Source organism: Nerophis lumbriciformis, linkage group LG03 (genome assembly GCF_033978685.3).
Source record: "Nerophis lumbriciformis linkage group LG03, RoL_Nlum_v2.1, whole genome shotgun sequence".
NCBI classification, from domain to species: domain Eukaryota; kingdom Metazoa; phylum Chordata; class Actinopteri; order Syngnathiformes; family Syngnathidae; genus Nerophis; species Nerophis lumbriciformis.
The window spans coordinates 34,710,500-34,732,747 of NC_084550.2; the positions used below are offsets into that span (position 1 = coordinate 34,710,500).

The following is a 22,248-nucleotide window of genomic DNA, read 5'->3' on the forward strand; positions in this document are numbered from 1 at the left end:
GGACCGACACCAGCAGATGACATGGCACCCCAAACCATCACTGATGGTGGAAACTTTACACTAGACTTCAGGCAACGTGGATCCTGTGCCTCTCCTGTCTTCCTCCAGACTCTGGGACCTCGATTTCCAAAGGAAATGCAAAATTTGCATGGTTGGGTGATGGTTTGGGGTGCCATGTCATCTGCTGGTGTCGGTCCACTCTGTTTCCTGAGATCCAGGGTCAACGCAGCCGTCTACCAGCAAGTTTTAGAGCACTTCATGCTTCCTGCTGCTGACCTGCTCTATGGAGATGGAGATTTCAAGTTCCAACAGGACTTGGCGCCTGCACACAGCGCAAAATCTACCCGTGCCTGGTTTACGGACCATGGTATTTCTGTTCTATATTGGCCCTCCAACTCCCCTGACCTTAGCCCCATAGAAAATCTGTGGGGTATTGTGAAAAGGAAGATGCAGAATGCCAGACCCAAAAACGCAGAAGAGTTGAAGGCCACTATCAGAGCAACCTGGGCTCTCATAACACCTGAGCAGTGCCAGAAACTCATCGACTCCATGCCACGCCGCATTAACGCAGTAATTGAGGCAAAAGGAGCTCCAACCAAGTATTGAGTATTGTACATGCTCATATTTTTCATTTTCATACTTTTCAGTTGGCCAACATTTCTAAAAATCCCTTTTTTGTATTAGCCTTAAGTAATATTCTAATTTTGTGACACACGGAATTTTGGATTTTCATTTGTTGCCACTTCAAATCATCAAAATTAAATGAAATAAACATTTGAATGCATCAGTATGTGTGCAATGAATAAATACAATGTACAAGTTACACCTTTTGAATGCAATTACTGAAATAAATCAAGTTTTTCAAAATATTCTAATTTACTGGCTTTTACCTGTATATATATATACAGTATATATATATATATATATATATACAGTATATATATATATACAGTATATATATATATATGTGTATATATATGTGTATACATATATATATACATATGTATGTATGTATATATATATATATATATATATATATGTATATATATATATATATATATATATATATATACATACATACGTATATATCTATATATGTACAAACGTATATATATATATTTTTAAATTTTTATTTTTTTATTTTTTTCAGTCGTGGTCAAAATTTTGCATACACTTGTAAAGAACATAATGTCATGGCTGTCTTGAGTTTCAAATAATTTTTACAACTCTTATTTTTTTGTGATAGAGTGATTGGAGCACATACTTGTTTGTCACAAAAAACATTCATGAAGTTTAGTTTGTTTATGAATTTATTATGGGTCGACTGAAAATGTGACCAAATCTGCTGAGTCAAAAGTATACATACAGCAACATACATTATCAATTTTGGTGATGCAGAAAAGTTACAATCAAATCAAATTAGCTTCATGGCATGGCTTCTTAACTTCATGTGAGTGATTATGATTGATGACACCTGTTGACTTCTCTGAGCCCATTTAAATAGGGCTCATGTGATGCGGTCATTAGACTCGGTTACAAACGCCACAATGGTAAAGTCAAAGGAATTCAGCACAGATCTGAAAAAAAACGAATCATTGACTTGAACAAGTCAGGAAAGTCCCTTGGAGCCATTTCAAAGCAGTTTAAGGTTCCAAGAGCAACTGTGCAGACAATTGTCCGTAAGTATAAAGTGCATGGCACAGTTTTGTCACTGCCACGATCAGGAAGAAAACGCAAGCTATCACCTGCTGCTAAGAGAAAATTTGTCAGGATGATCAAAAGTCAACCAAGCTACCAAAAAGCAGGTCTGCAATGAATTGGAAGCTGCTGGAACACAGGTGTCAGTGTCCACAGTCAAGCGTGTTTTGCATCGCCATGGACTGAGAGGCTACCATGCAAGAAGGAAGCCTTTGCTCCATAAGCCACACCTTAAGGCTCGTCTAAAGTTTGCTGCTTATCACATGGACAAAGATAATACCTTCTGGAGGAAAGTTCTGTGGTCAGATGAAACAAAAATGGAGCAGTTTGGCCACAATACCCAGCAATATGTTTGGAGGAGAAAAGTTGAGGTCTTTAATCCCAGGAACACCATGTCTACTGTCAAGCATGGTGGTGGTAGTATTATGCTCTGGGCCTGTTTTGCTGCCAATGGAACTGGTAAATGGGACAATGAAAAAGGAGGATTATCTCCAAATTCTTCAGGACAACCTAAAATCATCAGCCCGGAGGTTGGGTCTTGGGCGCAGTTGGGTGTTCCAACAGGACAATGACCCCAAACACGTCAAAAGTGGTAAAGGAATGGCTAAATCAGGCTAGAATGAAGGTTTTAGAATGGCCTTCCCAAAGTCCTGACTTAAACGTGTGGACAATGCTGAAGAAACAAGTCCATGTCAGAAAAGCAACCCATTTAGCTGAACTGCACCAATTTTGTGGTCAAAAATTCAAGCAGAAGCTTGTGGATGGCTACCAAAAGCGCCTTATTGCAGTGAAACTTGCCAAGGGACATGTAAGCAAATATTAACATTGCTGTATGTATACTTTTGACCTAGTCACATTTTCAGTAGACCCATAATAAATTCATAAAAGAAGCAAACTTCATGAATGGTTTTTGTAACCAACAAGTATGTGCTTCAATCACTTAATAACACGTTATAAATTTCAATAACTGTAATAATTTTTTAGTTTTACAGTAATATTCTGTTAGTTTGTTTTTTTACCGTAAAATATATTGTAATTTCTAGAGTGTACAATTTGATGGGTACCTTGCTCTGAAATCATATAAGTCGAGCGGAAATTGAAGTGTTTATTTTTATTTCAACAGTAAATGTTCGGAATGTATGATGATAGAATATTCAACCACACTAGGTGTGGTGAAATTAATCTCTGCCTTTGACCCATCCCCTTGTTCCACCCCATGGGAGGTGAGGGGAGCAGTGAGCAGCAGCGGTGGCCATGCTTAGGAATCATTTTTGGTGATTTAACCCCCAATTCCAACCCTTGATGCTGAGTGCCAAGCAGGGAGGTAACGGGTCCCATTTTTATAGTCTTTGGTATGACTCGGCCGGGGTTTGAACTCACAACCTACCCATCTCAGGCCGGACCCTCATTATTGGATTATATGAATGTTTAAAATATATGCAATTGCGTGAAGTGTGGACATAGAATCTTAATTGATTTGTTTTGGTGTCTGCTGGCGTTTTTGAATGGCGTTTTCATGGAAAAAATGTAGGCTTCATCATTTAATGCTGGTCAGATCTTAGATGAGAGGCCAATCATCTTCCAAGACAAACACAACAGTCCAGTTGCGATCGATTGAAAGCCCTGGATGAATGAGAACACACGCAGACTCGCAATGTCAGCATTTTCTTGCATCCGTAACGATCCACACGCACCAACACAAAAGCACTGCGCCTCCCAGAGCGCACCATCAGCGTGCTGAAAGTGGGTTCTGTTGTGTTGAACACACTTTATAGCCTAGAAAAAGCTGTACATATTTGTGTGCTGCATGTTTCACAACATGACGAGTCACGCAACAGGTTGGAGCACGATGGTTATGGTTGAAGTTTATTTCCACAAATACAGACACAATTGAGGCTGTAACAGTGACAGCCGCTATACGTGCAAAAACCTCATTTAAATAAAGAGGTCTGCCCCACCTTTTTCCCCACTATTTTTATGCATTTTAACTGTGTTTTATATGTAGAACATTCTGTTTTCTTAACTATTTTTTATGCATTTCAACTGTTTTATATCTAGAACATTCTGTGTTTTCACAATTTTTATGCATTTTAACTGTTTTCGTATATAGAAAATTCTTTTTTTATTCACTATTTTTATGCATTTTAACTGTGTTTTATTAGTAAAACATTCAATTTTTTTGTTGTTTTTTTCACAATTTGTATGCATTTTAAATGTGTTTTATCTGAAGAACATTCTGTTTGCTTCATAATTTTTTATGCATTTCAACTGTTTTATATCTAGAACATTCAGTTTTTTCACTAGTTGTATGCATTATAACTGTTTTTTATACAGAACATTGTTTTTATTCACTATTTTTATGCATTTGAACTGTTTTATATATAGAACATTCTGTTTGTATTCATTATTTTCAGTGTTGGGACTAACGCGTTACAAAGTAACGCGTTACTGTAACGCCGTTAGTTTCGGCGGTAACTAGTAATCTAACGCGTTATTTTTTTTTATTCAGTAATTTAGTTACCGTTACTACATGATGCGTTACTGCGTTATTTTACGTTACTTTTGATGTAGTATCGGCTAGAAACAGAAGCGCTGCGGTGTCTTTCTTCTGAATCTTCCTCTGTCACAAGCCGGAGAGAAGAAAAGAGGCGCGGTCTATGTGTGTGTGTGGGGGGGGGTTAGGGGAGGTTTGATCCGCGGTTTGATATATGAAACAAAAAAAAAAAGTTGTTGGCACGTTCAGTCCACACACAGCGTGGTCATGGCGAGCGCAATAACGGAGGAGCTTGAACGCCCAGCGCCATTGAATCAGTGTGTTTATAAGTGCAGATTCGGTTGTGCAAAACGAGGGTTTTAAACACATGCTGAACGTGCTTGAACCACGTTACGACATCCCGTCGCGCACCCACTTCAGCAATAAGATTGTGCCAGATCTTTATGAGCATGAGAAGAAAAAAGTTGTGGATGAACTATCCCGAGCATCATCTGTTGCGCTCATGACAGACGGCTGGACGTCCAGCGGAACTATAAGCGCTCACTTCATCACAGCAGACTGGGAGATGAGAAGACACGCCCCCTCTACGAGAGTCACCTTGCGCAGGTGCTGACACAAGCAGTGGAGGACTGGAAGATAAAGATATCCCAGTCACACGTGATAATGCCAAAAATCAAATAATTACAGAGAATGAGGCAGGACTGGGACCACAGATAGGTGCTTTGCACATGTAGTGAATTTGGCATCACAGAAGGGAATCTCAGTCAATAGGATGGAGCGCCTCTTTGGGAGGATCAGGAAGGTTTCTTACTTCCACCCAAGCACAACAGCTGCTCATGTGCTTAAGACAAAGCAAGAAATGCTAAAGCTGCCTGCTCATACATGATGTCCCAACGAGGTGGAACTCCACTTATGATATGTTGGAGCAGCAGGCAGCTATATACTCTGCATTGACCCACAACACCCTGAAGACAAATGTCACCCTGTCTGATGATGATGTGAGAGTGGCAGATGAGGTCCTCTAGGTGCTTAAACCCCTCAAAAGTGTTACATCTCTACTGAGCACTGAAACTTCACCATCTGTGTCAATGATCCTGCCACTGAAAACAAGGATTCTACAATCCATGGCTCCAAGTGTGGAAGACAGCAGCATCACTCCAGATGTCAGCCTTTATTTCACTACCTATGTTTCAAGGAAGATGATGTTTCTTCTTATGTTGCACTTAAACTTGTTTTTTATTAATGGTCATTGGTCCAAGTTTAAAGAAAGGAGGAATGCCTTTTTATGTTGCACTGTTTTTCATTAATTATGTTAAAAGGAAAATAAAAATGCATGTCAAGTTGATCAACAGATTGTATTATTCTCCAGTGCAATAACAGTACTGAAATGAAGGCAAAAAGGGCATTAATGGGAGCTTTAAAAAAAAAAGAAGAAAAAAGGAAGTAACTAAATAGTTACTTTTCACAGTAACGCATTACTTTTTGGTGTAAGTAACTGAGTTAGTAACTGAGTTACTTTTGAAATAAAGTAACTAGTAACTGTAACTAGTTACTGGTTTTCAGTAACTAATCCAACACTGATTATTTTTATGTATTTTAACTGTTTTATATATAAAACATTGTTTTTTTCAAAAAATTGTATGCATTTCAACAGTTTTTTATTTATAGAACATTGTTTTTTCCCACAATTTTTATGTATTTTAACTGTTTTTTATATATAGAACATTCTATTTTTTTCACTATTTTTATGCATTTTAACTGTTTTTTATATATAGAACATTCTGGGGGGTTTTCACTATTTTTATGCATTTTATTCGTGTTTTACATATAGAACATGCTGGGGTTTTTTCACTATTTTTATGCATTTTATTTGTGTTTTACATATAGAACATTCTGGGGTTTTTTTTCACTATTTGTATGTGTTTTATATCTAGAACATTCTGTTTTTTCACTATTTTTATGCATTTTAACTGTTTTTTATACAGAACATTCTGTTTTTATTCACTATTTTTATGCATTTTAACTGTTTTATATATAGAACATTCTGTTTTTTTCAAATTTTTTATGCATTTGAACTGTTTTTTATTTATAGAACATTCTGGGTTTTTTTTCGCAGTTTTTATGTATTTTAACTGCTTTTTATACATAGAACATTCTGTTTTTATTCACTATTTTTATGCATTTTAACTGTTTTATTAATAGAACATTCTATGTTTTTCACTATTATTTATTTTAACTACTATTTATGGATGGAACATTCTGTTTTGTTTTGTTTTTACAATTTTTATGCATTTTATTTGTGTTTTATATATAGAACATTCTTGTTTTTTTGTTTTTTTTCATTATTTTTATTCATTTTAAATGTGTTTTATGTATAAAACATTCTGTTTTTTTCCACAATTTTTATGCATTTTAATAGTTTTTTATATATAGAACATTCTGTTTGTATTCTCTATTTTTATACATTTTATCTGTGTTTTATTAGTAGAACATTCTATTTTTTTCCACTATTTTTATGCATTTTAACTGTTTTTTATATATAGACCTTTCTTGTTTTTTTTCCACAATTTTTGTGAATTTTAACTGCTTTTTATATATATATATATACATATATATATATATATATATATATATATATACATATATATATATATATATTTATATATATATATATATATATATATATATATATATATATATATATATATATATATATATATATATATATATATATAACATTCTGGGGTTTTTTTTCCACTATTTTTATGCATTTTATTTGTGTTTTACATATTGAACATTCTGGGTTTTTTGTTTGTTTTTTTCCCACTATTTTTATGCTTTTTAAATGTGTTTCATATGTAGAACATCCTGTTTTCTTCACTATTTTCTATGTATTTGAACTGTTTTATATCTAGAACATTCTGTTTTTTCACTAGTTGTATGCATTATAACTGTTTTTTATACAGAACCTTCTGTTTGTATTCACTATTCTTATGCATTTTAACTGTTTTATATATAGAACATTCTGTTTTTTCACATTTGTATGTATTTCAACTAGTTTTTAGTTATAGAACATTCTGGGTTTTATTTCACTATTTTTATGTATTTTAACTGTTTTTTACATATAGAACATTCTGTTTTTATTCACTGTTTTTATGCATTTGAACTGTGTTTTATTAATAGAAAATTGTATGTTTTTCACTATTTTTATGCATTTTGACTGTTTTTCATATATAGAACATTCTGGGGGTTTTTCACAATGTTTATGCATTTTATTTGTGTTTTATATATAGAACATTCTTGGTTTTTTGTTTGTTTTTTTCACTATTTTTATGCATTTTAAAGGTTTTATATGGAGAACATTCTGTTTTCTTCACAATTGTTTATGCATTTCAAATGTTTTATATCTAGAACATTGTTTTTTCACAATTTTTATGCATTTTAACTGTTTTTTATACAGAACATTCTGTTTTTATTCACTATTTTTATGCATTTTAACTGTTTTATATAAAGAACATTCTGTTTTTTCAAATGTGTTATACATTTCAACTGTATTTTATTTATAGAACATTCTGGTCTTATTCACTATTTTTATGCACTTGAACTGTTTTATATATAGAACATTCTGTTTTTATTCACTATTTTTATGCATTTTAACTGTGTTTGATTAATAGAACATTTTATTTTTCCACTGTTTTTATGCATTTTAACTGTTTTTTATATATATAACATTCTGGGTTTTTTCACTATTTTTGTTTTTTGCATTTTAACTGTTTTATATATAAACATTCAGTTTTTTCACTATTTGTATGCATTTCAACTGTTTTATACATAAAACATTGTTTTTTTCACTATTTTTATGCATTTTAACTGCTTTTTATAATTAGAACATTCTGTTTTTTTTCACTATTTGTATGTATTTTAACTGTTTTATATATAGAACATTATTGTTTTTTTGTTTGTTTTTTTCACTATTTTTATGCATTTTAACTGTTTTATATATAGAACATTCTGTTTTCTCACAATTTGTATGCATTTCAACTGTTTTATATATAGAACATTCTGGGGTTTTTCCCATTATTTTTATGTTTTTTAACATTTTTTTTTAAATATTTATAGAACATTATGTTTTTCTCACTATTTTTATGCATTTTGATTGTGTTTTATATATAGAAAATTCCGGGGGGGGGGGGGGGGGGGGGGTTCCAGTATTTTAATGCGTTTTAACTGTATTTTATACATAACATTATTTTTTTCTCTATTGTTATGCATTTTAACTTTGTTTTATATATAGAATATTCATTTTTTTTTTACATTTTTTTGTTAGTTTTTTTCACTATTTTTATGCATTTTATCTGTGTTTTATATATAGAACATTCTGTACTGTATTTTGATTATTATTATTATTTGTAATCTTTTGCATCTGTTTTAATCTGTACAGCACTTTGGGGCAGTAGTATGTTTTGAAATTGTGCTACATAATTTGACCTTGCCCACTTTTGCAGTCTTAGTAGATCACATGCAACACGCTCCCTAATTTAAAAAAACCCACTCTATTAAGCACTTGTTATTTGGATCTTAGTATATCTTAGTACTTTAACAGCGGTTGTGTTTAATCCGTGCAGAGACAGGAAATGACGGCCAGCACAGAGACCTTGGACTCTCTCGGCGACCCCGCCCCCCCGGCGCTGCCCTACCACTCCAACACGAGCACCCTGCGCGCCGCCGCCGACTCCCCCAAGCGTGATGCCGCGGAGTTGTACCTGAAATCCAAAGCCCTGCTGGACAGCAGACGTAAGTGCACAGGGCCGTCTTTACCAATAAGCACGCAAAGACGCACAAAAGAGACGTGGTTGGACTTGTTTGTCGCCCACAGAGCCCTACACCAAAGACATTGATGTTTTTCTCAAGAGAGACATCGAGACGGGCTTCGGCTTCCGTGTTCTGGGCGGAGAAGGTCCACAACAGCCAGTAAGTATGCAACGCAGGACTACAAACATACAACTATGCTTGTGTGGTATACCGGTACTGACAAAGTACCGCAGTACTAATAAATTAAAAACAATACTATACAGCTTCTAAAAAAAAAAAAAATGTTTTTCCGGACATGTACGTAAAACGAGCAGAAACGCTTACAAGCAGAAACAGTGTGGAGATAGAAAAGGAACAATGGACCTATTTTGGCTTAAAAACAAACTATGAAGTTGAAGCTATAAACACTAAAGCACCACTTTGCAAGAGGTGCTTAGCGCTTGCTTTTGTTAGCCCTTAGCTAGCTAGCGGCTAACATCCATTCGCAGTCTGTAGTGCTTTAGCTACTTCTAAGTCACTAATCCTCGCCTCCGACCTCCAAGCAATTTTATTTGGTACATGGTGTAATAAGTGTGACCAGTAGATCTGTCAAAAATGTTTTAGTACGACTTTGGTAAACTACGAAGACGCATCGCTTGATGGATAGTCTGAGCATTACGGCTACCATAGTCAGACGTACTGTGCTTCAACATACAGTATTATTATGGTTTGTGTATAAGGACCCCAAAATGGCACCTGTTAGGAGACATTACGGCTACCATAGTCAGACGTACTGTGCTTCAACATACGGTATTACTATGGTGTATGTATAAGGACCCCAAACTGGCACCTATTAGGAGACATTACGACTACCATAGTCAGACATACTGTGCTTCAACATACAGTATTATTATGGTTTGTGTATAAGGACCCCAAAATGGCACCTATTCGGAGACATTACGGCTACCATAGTCAGACATACTGTGCTTCAACATACCGTATTATTATGGTGTGTGTATAAGGACCCCAAAATGGCACCTGTTAGGAGACATTACGGCTACCATAGTCAGACGTACTGTGCTTCAACATACGGTATTACTATGGTTTGTGTATAAGGACCCCAAAATGGCACCTATTAGGAGACATTACGGCTACCATAGTCAGACGTACTGTGCTTCAACATACGGCATTACTATGGTGTGTGTATAAGGACCCCAAAATGGCACCTATTAGGAGACATTACGGCTACCATAGTCAGACGTACTGTGCTTCAACATACGGTATTACTATGGTGTGTGTATAAGGGCCCCAAAATGGCACCTATTAGGAGACATTACAGCTACAATAGTCAGACATACTGTGCTTCAACATACGGTATTATTATGGTGTGTGTATAAGGGCGGACGGTTTTTAACGGGACACATTTCCGGCCTTGTTGTTGCACTAGTGAGCCACGGATGAGGAGATGCTGCTCCGTCTTTGATTGAAGTAAAGTCTGAATGTAGTGATGTCCGATAATACCGGACTGCCGATATTTTTTGGCCAATATATGTTTTAAAATGTAATATCGGTAATTATCGGTATCGGTTTCAAAATTATCGGTATCTGTTTCAAAAAGTAAAATGTATGACTTTTTTAAAACGCCGCTGTGTACACGGACGTAGGGAGAAGTACAGAGCGCCAATAAACCTTAAAGGCACTGCCTTAACTGCCCAGTCACATAATATCTACGGCTTTTCACACACACAAGTGAATGCAAATCATACTTGGTCAACAGCCATACAGGTCACACTGAGAGTGGCCGTATAAACAACTTTAACACTGTTACAAATATGCGCCACACTGTGGACCCACACCAAACAAGAATGACATACACATTTCGGGAGAACATCCGCACCGTAACACAACATAAACACAACAGAACAAATACCCAGAACCCTTTGCAGCACTAACTCTTCCGCTACCTCCTCTCCCCACCTCAACCTCCTCATGCATGTCCCAAATTCCAAGCTGCTGTTTTGAGGCATGTTAAAAAAAATTATGCACTTTGTGACTTCTATAATAAATATGGCAGTGCCATGTTGGCATTTTTTTCCATAACTTGAGTTGATTTATTTTGGAAAACCTTCTTACATTGTTTAATGCATCCAGCGGGGCATCACAACAAAATTAGGCATAGTAATGTGTTAATTCCACAACTGTATATATCGGTATCGGTTGATGTCGGAATCGGTAATTAAGAGTTGGACAATATCGGAATATCGGATATCGGCAAAAAAGCCATTATCGGACATCCCTATCCATCCATCCATTTTCTACCGCTTATTCCCTTTGGGGTCGCGGGGGGCGCTGGAGCCTATCTCAGCTACAATCGGGCGGAAGGCGGGGTACACCCTGGACAAGTCGCCACCTCATCGCAGCATCTCTATCTGAATGTCATTAAAACAGTTAGCTCCATCTTTTGACACTTTTTCCAACCCCGTCCTTGCACGCTACACCGCTACAACAAAGATGATGGGGGGAAGACGCTGTCGAGTGGAGGCACGTAAATAAGACCGCCCACAAAAAGGCGCATCCTAAAGAGACTGTCAGAAAGCTGCTTGAAGATGATCTGTAAAACATCATCTTTGCAACATTTTGACCAAAGAACCACCATCACATGTTATGTAGACCAGTGTTTTTCAACCTTTTTTGAGGCAAGGCACATATTTTTTTCAACAAAAAATAGGTAGGCACACCACCAGCAGAAAACTTTAAAAAGTTAAACTCCACCAGGTCGTCGTGCCTTATTTTGAGTTTGTTTAAAAAGTTAAAAGTTAAAGTACCAATGATAGTCACACACACACTAGGTGTGGTGAAATGTGTCCTCTGCATTTGATCCATCCCCTTGTTCACCCCCTGGGAGGTGAGGGGAGCAGTGGGCAGCAGCGGTGCCGCGCCCGGGAATCATTTTTGGTGATTTAACCCCCAATTCCAACCCTTGATGCTGAGTGCCAAGCATGGAGGTAATGGTTCCCATTTTTATAGTCTTTGGTATGACTCGGCCGGGGTTTGAACTCACCAATCTCAGGGCGGACACTCTAACCACTAGGCCACTGAGTAGGTTTGTGTTTGTTTGTTTTTTTCCTGTGTGTAGTGCTTTAGTTCTTGTCTTGCGCTGTTATTTTGGTGGCCCTTCCTGTTTTTTTGGTGTTTTACTGTAGCAGTTTCATGTCTTCCTTTGAGCGCTATTCCCCGCACCTGCTTTGTGTTAGCAAGCAAGACCATTTAAGTTATTGCTACCCTTCTTTGTGTGGACATTGTTGATTGTCATGTCATGTACGAATGTACTTTGTTGACGCCGTAAGTTTTTGCTGTCGTTTAGCATTTTGTTTTTGTTTACTTTGTAGCCAGTTCAGTTTTTAATTTTATTTTTGCATACCCATTGCCTTTTCCTTTCCTTTTCCCTTTTGTTAATTTTTGGTTTAAGCATTAGATACATTTTTACCTGCACCCTGCCTCCCACTGTGGTCTGCATATCGGGATCACAACAAACCATCCTCGTCTCACCCGACACATTACGACTTTTACAAAGCAATTAACTACCCGCTGCCACCTACTGACATGGAGTATTACGTGGTTACCCTGCTGAGTTCTACACAGCACAGACACTAAGCAACGGCAGATTATAATTATTGATTTGCAAAAAATATTTTTTGGACCAATTAGGTTAAGTTGCATATTTTCCCACGGCACACCAGAAAAGATCTCACGGTTGGTGGTTGAAAAACACTGATGTAGACCACAAGGAAGTGTTTTACTTTTGTACATTTAGAAAAAATATATATAATGAGCCTTACAATCCGGTGTGCCCTATGGTCCGAAAAATACGGTATTCAAAGATGATTTGTAAAGTGTAGCGGCAGTAGCTGAATAAGCAGATATTAACAGTAAATGAACATGTAGATTAATAATTATTTTTTTTACAGCTTGTCCTTTATAATGTTGACAAAATAATAAAATGATCAATTACACAATATTTGCTTGTTTATTTACTACTAAAAGACAAGTTGTCTAGTATGTTCACTATTTTATTTAAAGACTAAATTACAATAATAAACATATGTTTAATGTACCCTAAGATTTTTTTGTTCAAATAAAGCCAATAATGAAATTTTTTGGGGGTCCCCTTTATTTAGAAAAGTATCGAAATTAATTTTGGTACCAAGACAACCCTAGTAATAAACATTCGTACACCAAAACGTATTTTTATTCAGTCTGTTGTTCGCGTAAAGAAAGGTTTGTAAATCAGGGTTCCACTGTTTAGTTTCTTTCTTTACAAAAAAAATTATTTTCTTTCCTAACCTGCTCTGAAATGGTTCTACTATCATTTAGGACACCAGTGTCAAAGTCAGCTGAACTGTCATAATAACGTCGATCATCGAGATTAAAAAAATTACAGATAGCAGTATCGTTGACCTAATTAGGAACCGTTACCAAAAGACAGAAAATAAGCAAATATCACCCTTATTTGAGATATTCAATCTCACTTAGATTTCAGTTGTTGCAGTGTAATTAAATGTTTGTTTTTCTTGCACTCGGTGAAAGACGTCTGCTTCTTTCCCGGCGTCACTGACCCCCCCGCAGAATGTCTTCCCCCAGGTCTACATCGGGGCCATCGTGCCCAACGGGGCGGCGGAGAAAGACGGCCGCCTGCGGGCCGGCGACGAGCTCATCGGCATCGACGGCGTGATGGTGAAAGGCCGCTCGCACAAGCAAGTGCTGGACCTGATGACGAACGCCGCCCGCAATGGTCAGGTGATGTTGACCGTGCGCAGGAAGGTCATCTACAGAGGTGAGCGCCACAACGAACCGCGGTAACTCGTAAAGATATAAGAAATGATATACGGTCCGCTGAAAATTATGGAAAGTGCCGCTCCAGAAAACAAAGTTGGGATACATTATACCCTCTAAAGCAGGGGTGTCAAACTGGTTTTCATTGAGGGCCACATCGCAGTTATGGTTGCCCTCAGAGGGCCAAGTTTAATAATGAGTAATATATAAATATACATGTATATATATAATACATTAACAATATATTTTTTCGCATAAGCTGCAAAAAAATATTAAAATTTTACTCTTAAAACTCAGTCTGCAGAATTGTACAGTTGTTTTTTACAGCATATACAAAAATGGAATTAATGGAATGGCGAAACAATACCACTGTTTTTAGCGGTAAAATTCAAGCAACAGTACCAAAGTTGATTTTACAGTAAAAAAATCTGTTGTTTTTATTTCTCCGTAAAATCTTGTTTTAATGTTTTTTTTTGTTAGTTTTTTTAATGTTTTAGTGTCTTACTGTATATGGGGAAAAAAATAGAGTACCAAAGTTGATTTTACGGTAAAAAAATCTGTTGTTTTTTTTTCTCCGTAAAATCTTGTTTTAATGTTTTTTTTTTGTAAATGTTTTAATGTTTTAGTGTCCTACTGTATATGGAAAAAAAAAGAGTACCGAAGTTGATTTTAAGGTAAAAAACTCAGTCGGCGGAATTAAACCGTAAAATCTATTGTCAATTTTACATCTACAATTTGATTGATAATTTGTTTTAAAATCACAAGTCAAGCAGATAATTAAGTACAGTATTTTTTATTTTAACAAAAAATATTTTTTGGATACATGATGCAATATTTAGATTTTGACATTGACTTTTAAAAGATATGCAATTGCATGCAGTACATGATTTTTAATGTCAAAAGGGAAATAACAAATATATTAAGTAAGAAAAGATGAAGCATTTTATTAACACATATTATTTCCAGGCTTAAAATAATGTGGCGGGCCATATTTGGCCCCCGGGCCTTGAGTTTGACACCTATGCTCTAAAGGCCTTAGTAGCCACATGCGTGGACAGCACCTTTTATAGCTCTTATTTCCAAAATTGTGTACACTACTAAATTGGGGTCTTATGGCCACTTATGTGGACATTTATACTGCCATCTGGTGGTGTCAGAAGAGTATAACATACAATGGAATTTGAAAAAAAAAAAAGTGTAAAAATAAGAATTAGTATGTCACTAAACATGAAGTACACGTTTGTGTACTTATGGACTAAGTACATAATATCAAAAGATGATTCTTAGTTTTTATTCTAATTAGGGTCCAATAAGCCCAAATAGCAAAGAGAAATTAAAAAAACCATGTAAACAAACAGGTTGGGCCTTAAGGGGTTAAGATATTCGACACTCCACCGCCATTTAGCGGCTAAAGCGAATAGTGCTCTTCCTCGATTTTGTCACGTTTCACGTGTCAGGTAAACCATGGGAATTCTCCTTCCTGCTGTAAATTCTGCAAGAGATTGTAATTCTATCACCGTTTCCATGGATCGAAGTGTAGTAAATGAACATGATTGAACAGGAGGTTCTGGTGACAAAGACCGAAGCAACATTCTTCATTTGGACTTGGGTCGTATTTAAGGTGACCAGCAGCAGAACTGGACTCGGTTCTTTTATGGACCAGACAAGAGTCAAGTACTAAAACCAGCTGCTTTTATTGCTGTGCCTTGAGGAATGGTTTGCACTCAAGCACAGGTGTCAAACCCAAGGCCCGGGTGCCAGATCTGGCCCGTGGCGTAATTTAATGAGGCCCAAAAAAGCCTTGGAATAATAAGCGACAATAAAGTAAATAAAGTACTTTTCTTACTAAATATATTGTTTTGACAGAGAATTTTTTTTATTTTTTTATTCAATATTAAACGAATAATGTAACAAATATTATATTATCATACGTCACTGTGGAAGTCGCTTCCTCGCAGTCCCATTGACAGACACTTAACAGGAGCCAGGCGTGCAAAGTTGAACAAAGTTTTTAATGTGCATAGATTTCTCCAAGTCTTTCTCCCGCAGAACGTGACTTTTCAGTCACGTCCGTGTCCTCTCTCCCCTCCTGCTCCCGGCCGCTTACTGTTAAAGACAACAGATGATTAGATTAACAGGTACCACGTGTGAAATCTAATCACCTGCCAGCTGTGTCTCGCCTTCAGCACTGCCACGCCCCTGTCTGATGGTGCTCTGTCCTCAGCACCATGGACAGAGGCGGTGACCTTAGTTCCTGCAGGCAGCGCTGGCCACATCTCCCCCCACAGTCACTTTTTTCTTCCTAAAATAAAAATAAATACTCTGATTTCTGTATGAATCTGCAATAACAATTGTGTTCATGTTGATAATGTAATGTTAGTTACATTTGTCTGAATTTAGGTTGGAAAGTATCTATAGTCTTTAATGATAATTAGTTTCCTGTTGTGTGTTAATGTAGCAAATATTATAATATCACTGTGGAAGTTGCGTCCTCGCAGTCCCACTGTCAGGAGCCAAGCATGCAGGTTTTAACAAGGTTTTAATAATACTGTTTCAACAAAAGTTTTCTCTCCAGTAGAACGTGACTTTTCAGTCACGTCCGTATCCTCTCTCCCCTCCTGCTCTCGGCCGCTTACTGTTAAAGACAACAGATGATTAGATTGACAGGTACCACCTGTGAAATCTAATCACCTGCCAGCTGTGTCTCGCCATCAGCACTGCCACGCCCCCGTCTGATGGTGCTCTGTCCTCAGCACCATGGACAGAGGCGGTGACCTTTGCTCCTGCAGGCAGCGCTGGCCACTTCTCCCTCCCCAATCACATATTACAAATGTTTTTAATAAAAAAAAAATATTTGATTGCCTTATGATTTCAAAGCAAGTTATAAAGGCTGTGAATGTTTTGGCACCACACGATTCGATTCTCGGGGGTACCGATTCGATTCAGAATCGATTCTCAATTCAAAAGCAATACCTTTTTAAATACCGTTGGGTGCCAGTTCTATGATCAATCAATCAATCAATCAATCTTTATTTATATAGCCCTAAATCACAAGTGTCTCAAAGGGCTGCACAAGCCACAACGACATCCTCGGTACAAAGCCCACATACGGGCAAGGAAAAACTCACCCCAGTGGGACGTCGATGTGAATGACTATGAGAAACCTTGGAGAGGACCGCATATGTGGGTAACCCCCCCCCTCTAGGGGAGACCGAAAGCAATGGATGTCGAGTGGGTCTGACATAATATTGTGAGAGTCCAGTCCATAGTGGATCCAACATAATAGTAAGAGTCCAGTCCATAGTGGGGCCAGCAGGACACCATCCCGAGCGGAGACGGGTCAGCAGCGCAGAGATGTTCCCAGCCGATGCACAGGCGAGCGGTCCACCCCGGGTCCCGACTCTGGACAGCCAGCACTTCATCCATGGCCACCGGACCTGTGCCCCCCCCCCCCCCTCAAGGAAAAGGGGAGCAGAGGAGAAAAGAAAAGAAACGGCAGATCAACTGGTCTAACAGGGGGGCTATTTAAAGGCTAGAGTATACAAATGAGTTTTAAGATGGGACTTAAATGCTTCTACTGAGGTAGCATTTCTAATTGTTACCGGGAGGGCATTCCATAGTACTGGAGCCCGAATAGAAAACGCTCTATAGCCCGCAGACTTTTTTTGGGCTCTGGGAATCACTAATAAGCCGGAGTTCTTTGAACGCAGATTTCTTGCCGGGACATATGGTACAATGCAATCGACGAGATAGGACGGAGCTAGACCGTGTAGTATTTTATATGTAAGTAGTAAAACCTTAAAGTCACATCTTAAGTGCACAGGAAGCCAGTGCAGGTGAGCCAGTATAGGCGTAATATGATCAAACTTTCTTGTTCTTGTCAAAAGTCTAGCAGCCGCATTTTGTACCAACTGTAATTTTTTAATGCTAGACATAGCGAGACCCGAAAATAATACGTTACAGTAGTCGAGACGAGACGTAACGAACGCATGAATAATGATCTCTGCGTCGCTAGTGGATAAAATAGAACGAATTTTAGCGATATTACGGAGATGAAAGAAGGCCGTTTTAGTAACACTCTTAATGTGTGATTCAAACGAGAGAGTTGGGTCGAAGATAATACCCAGATTCTTTACTGATTCTCCTTGTGTAATTGTTTGGTTGTCAAATGTTAAGGTGGTATTATTAAATAAATGTCGGTGTTTAGCAGGACCGATAATCAGCATTTCCGTTTTCTTGGCGTTGAGTTGCAAGAAGTTAGCGGACATCCATTGTTTAATTTCATTAAGACACGCCTCCAGCTGACTACAATCCGGCGTGTTGGTCAGCTTTAGGGGCATGTAGAGTTGGGTGTCATCAGCATAGCAATGAAAGCTAACACCGTATTTGCGTATGATGTCGCCTAGCGGCAGCATGTAAATACTAAAGAGTGCAGGGCCAAGAACCGAACCCTGAGGAACTCCGCACGTTACCTTAACATAGTCCGAGGTCACATTATTATGGGAGACGCATTGCATCCTGTCAGTAAGATAAGAGTTAAACCACGACAAAGCTAAGTCTGACATACCAATACGTGTTTTGATACGCTCTAATAAAATATTATGATCGACGGTATCGAAAGCAGCGCTAAGATCAAGAAGCAGCAACATAGATGACGCATCAGAATCCATCGTTAGCAGTAGATCATTAGTCATTTTTGCGAGGGCTGTCTCCGTAGAGTGATTTGCCCTGAAACCGGATTGAAAAGGTTCACAGAGATTGTTAGACACTAAGTGTTCATTTAGCTGCTGTGCGACAATTTTTTCGAGGATTTTCGAAATAAAGGGAAGGTGGGACACCGGTCGGTAGTTTACCATGAGGTCAGGATCAAGGTTAGGTCTTTTGAGCAGAGGATGAATAACCGCTTTCTTGAATGCTAGGGGAACAGTGCCAGAGGAAAGTGATAAGTTTATAATATTTAGCACTGATGGACCTAATAATACAAAAAGCTCCTTGATAAGTTTCCCAGGGAGTGGGTCAAGTAAACATGTTGTTTGTTTTATCCCACTTACACGCTGTAATAGTTCCTCTAATGTTATTTCATCAAAAAGAGAGAGACTATTTTGTATTGCAGTATCCGTCGTAGATACAGTTGTATCTGTGTTCATAGAACCCAGTTGTAGCTGGGATGCATTGTCTTTAATCTCCTTTCTAATGAGTTCAATTTTCTTATTAAAGAAATTCATAAAGTCATCTGCCGAGTGGGTGGAGCTATTGGGAGGAGTCCCTTGTTGGGTTAGCGATGCTACTGTACTAAACAAAAATTTAGGGTCGTTTTTGTTGAGGCGGATGAGATTTGAGTAATATTTAGCTTTAGCTAAGGTAAGCATGCGTTTATACGATATTAAACTATCACTCCATGCTTGATGGAAAACCTCAAGCTTGGTCGCGCGCCATTTGCGTTCCAACTTTCTACATGATAATTTATGAGCTCTGGTTTCCTCTGTAAACAATGGGGTGCGCCTTTTAGGGGCCCTTTTTTGTTTTAGCGGTGCTATACTATCAATGGTTTTGCGCAGGGCATTGTCAAAGTTGTTAGTGAGGTTATCAATAGAGCCGACATAATTTGGGAATGGTGCCATTACCGAAGGCAGTAGGTCAGCAAGAGTCATTGTTGTGGCGGCATTAATGTTGCGGCTGCTATAGCAGTTATTATTATTATTAGTTTGTTGACAATGAGCCAGAACTTCGAATTTTATAAGGTAATGATCGGACATTACTTTAGTATACGGGAGTACCATAACTTTGGAGGTGGTGACACCCCTGACCAGCACTAGATCTATCGTATTGCCGTTGCGATGCGTAGGTTCATTTATTATTTGTGTAAGACCACAGCTATCAATTATAGTCTGGAGCACCACGCACTGAGGGTCCGATGGGGTATTCATATGGATATTAAAGTCCCCCATTATGATTATATTGTCTGCGTGCGTCACTAGATCAGCAACGAACTCTGAGAATTCATTAATAAAGTCCGAGTAGGGCCCTGGGGGGCGGTAGATAACAGCCATATCGAGAGGCAGCGGTGCGACAGACCTCATAGTAAGCACCTCAAACGATTTGTATTTATTATTTAGGTTAGGGGTAAGGTTAAAGTTTTAATTGTATATTAGTGCGACCCCCCCAACCCTTTTAAGGGGACGGGCAATATGCGCATTCGTATAGTTAGGAGGAGATGCCTCATTTAGCGCAAAAAATTTGTCTGGTTTGAGCCAGGTTTCGCTAAGACCAATGACGTTAAGATTGTTGTCTCTAATGACCTCATTAACTAATAACGTTTTGGGAGACAATGATCTTATGTTTAAAAAGCCCATATTATAAGTATTGGGCTGTTTTGACGAGTTTTTGTTTAAATTATCCGTAGTAGAAATATTAATAATGTTGCGTTTATTATACGTAGTGCACTTTAAATAGTTTCGACCATATCTAGGAATTGATACGACTGGAATTTTCAGATTGTTTGCTTGATGCTGCGATCGACTGAACGCATCATGATTTGCCACCTCAGTAGAATGCATATCTACCCCGGACACATTCACAACAGAAAACACATTATGTGAGTTGTGTGTTATTCTAAGAAAATTGCTATGCGTACAGGAATTATCCAGCCTGGTGCTGGCTAGTTCTAGCTTAACTGACTCCTCACCCGGACTAGCAGGCTCTGTAATTGCCTGTGACCGGGCTTGCTCTAGTGTAGTTAGTCAAATGTGACTTAAACAGTAGTCTATGTTCTTAGACAGGATGATGGCGCCTTCCTGGTTAGGGTGAAGGCCGTCCCTCATCAGCAAGCCTGGTTTGCCCCAGAAAGAGGGCCAATTATCAATAAACGTTAGTCCCTGTTGTCTACAGAAGCTAGCCAGCCACTTGTTAAGCGAGTCTAATCTGCTATATCTCTCATCATTGCCTCTCGCATGATTAACTACATTACACCATAAACTAGATAAACAGCTGTGATAAATTTCTATATTACTTTAAAGAAAACTGAATTTGTTTAATAAAATTCCACCCAAAATTGTAATAAAGTCAAATACAAATAAGACTACAAGAGAAGTATCCAAAACTTCTCTTTTCTAAAGTTAATGTGTACAGCAGATATAGATCATCTACATCAGGGGTATCAAACTTGTTTTCATTGAGGGCCACATGGCTGTCCTCAGAGGGCCACTTGTAACATTAATTAAAAAAAAACATACATGTATAAGGATTAGCCGCATGACATTGTCACACGGTTACCTATGCATTTGATTAGTAAATGTATATTTTACCTATACTGTATTTTATCATAAGATTTATGGTCACTCTCTATTTTAATGTACAATTCTGATGATTGAGCTGCCAGTTTGTTGTTAGTTTTTTTGCATAAAAAAATATGGTTGCTGTTTTCACAGTGTATTACTGTAAATGTAAAAATGGTACCACAGTTTTTTTTCTTACGGTAGGACTCCGAAGACTGAGCTGTTTTAAAAATATATATATATATTGTCATGTTTACAGTGTACAATTTGATGGATAACTTGCTTTGAAATCATAAGGCGAAGTAGATATTTACTTATGTTTTTACCCCAAAAATGTTTCGAATGTATGATAAAATAATATCTGTTGCATTATTAGTTAGATAAAGTTTAAAAGATATATAATTGCATGCAGTACATGTCTTCTTTTCCTGTCAAAATAAAAAAGAGAGAAAGATAAACTACTTTTTTGATGTATATTATTTCCAGGCTTTCAAGGGCTATTCAAAATGATGTGGTGTGCCAGATGTGGCCCTCGGGCCTTGAGTTTGACACCTGTGATCTACATCTACTATATGATTTGTCTGAGTGGCTGGACAGGGCAAATAAAAAAAATAAAAAATAAAAAAAAAAATATATATATATATATATATATATATATATATATATATATATATATATAATTTATTTATTTATTTTTATTTTTTCAACAGTCCATTTTAATTGTTTTAATCGATTAAGAATGGTTACAAATAACAATCACAATTTTTATGTTATTCATTAAATTGCACATTGTAAAAGTGATCATAGATTTTACGGTATAAAAAAACAACTAAATATGGTGCCGTTTTTCTATTTACAGTAATACACAACAAAAATAACCATAGATTTTATGGTATAAAAAAAACAAAAAAAAAACTGTCTGCTCTGTCGTCAGAGTTTTACATTAAAAAAACAGTGGTACCATTTTTTCCTTGTACAGAAATATGTTGTAAAAAAAACACAGTAAAATCTATGATAAAATTCTGCCAGTAAAAAATATATAATGTTAAAATGCATCGGCAATTGTGTGATATCATAAGGCGAATATTCAGATGTATTTATTACTCACTGTTAAAAATGGCCCTCTGCGATGGGGCCCTCGGTGAGAACGAGTTCGAC

General features: G+C 37.3%; 1 protein-coding gene across 2 annotated transcripts in view; it reads left to right on the forward strand.

The window, feature by feature from the left end:
• Positions 1–22,248, forward strand: part of magi3b (membrane associated guanylate kinase, WW and PDZ domain containing 3b) — a 480,566-nt gene that overhangs the window by 425,462 nt on the left and 32,856 nt on the right. For both annotated transcript variants that reach the window (XM_061937657.1, XM_061937658.1), the window contains exons 12-14: positions 8,818–8,986; positions 9,069–9,163; positions 13,610–13,817. In XM_061937657.1, coding sequence (XP_061793641.1) covers positions 8,818–8,986; positions 9,069–9,163; positions 13,610–13,817 — 472 coding nt within the window. The remainder of the gene's footprint in view (positions 1–8,817; positions 8,987–9,068; positions 9,164–13,609; positions 13,818–22,248) is intronic.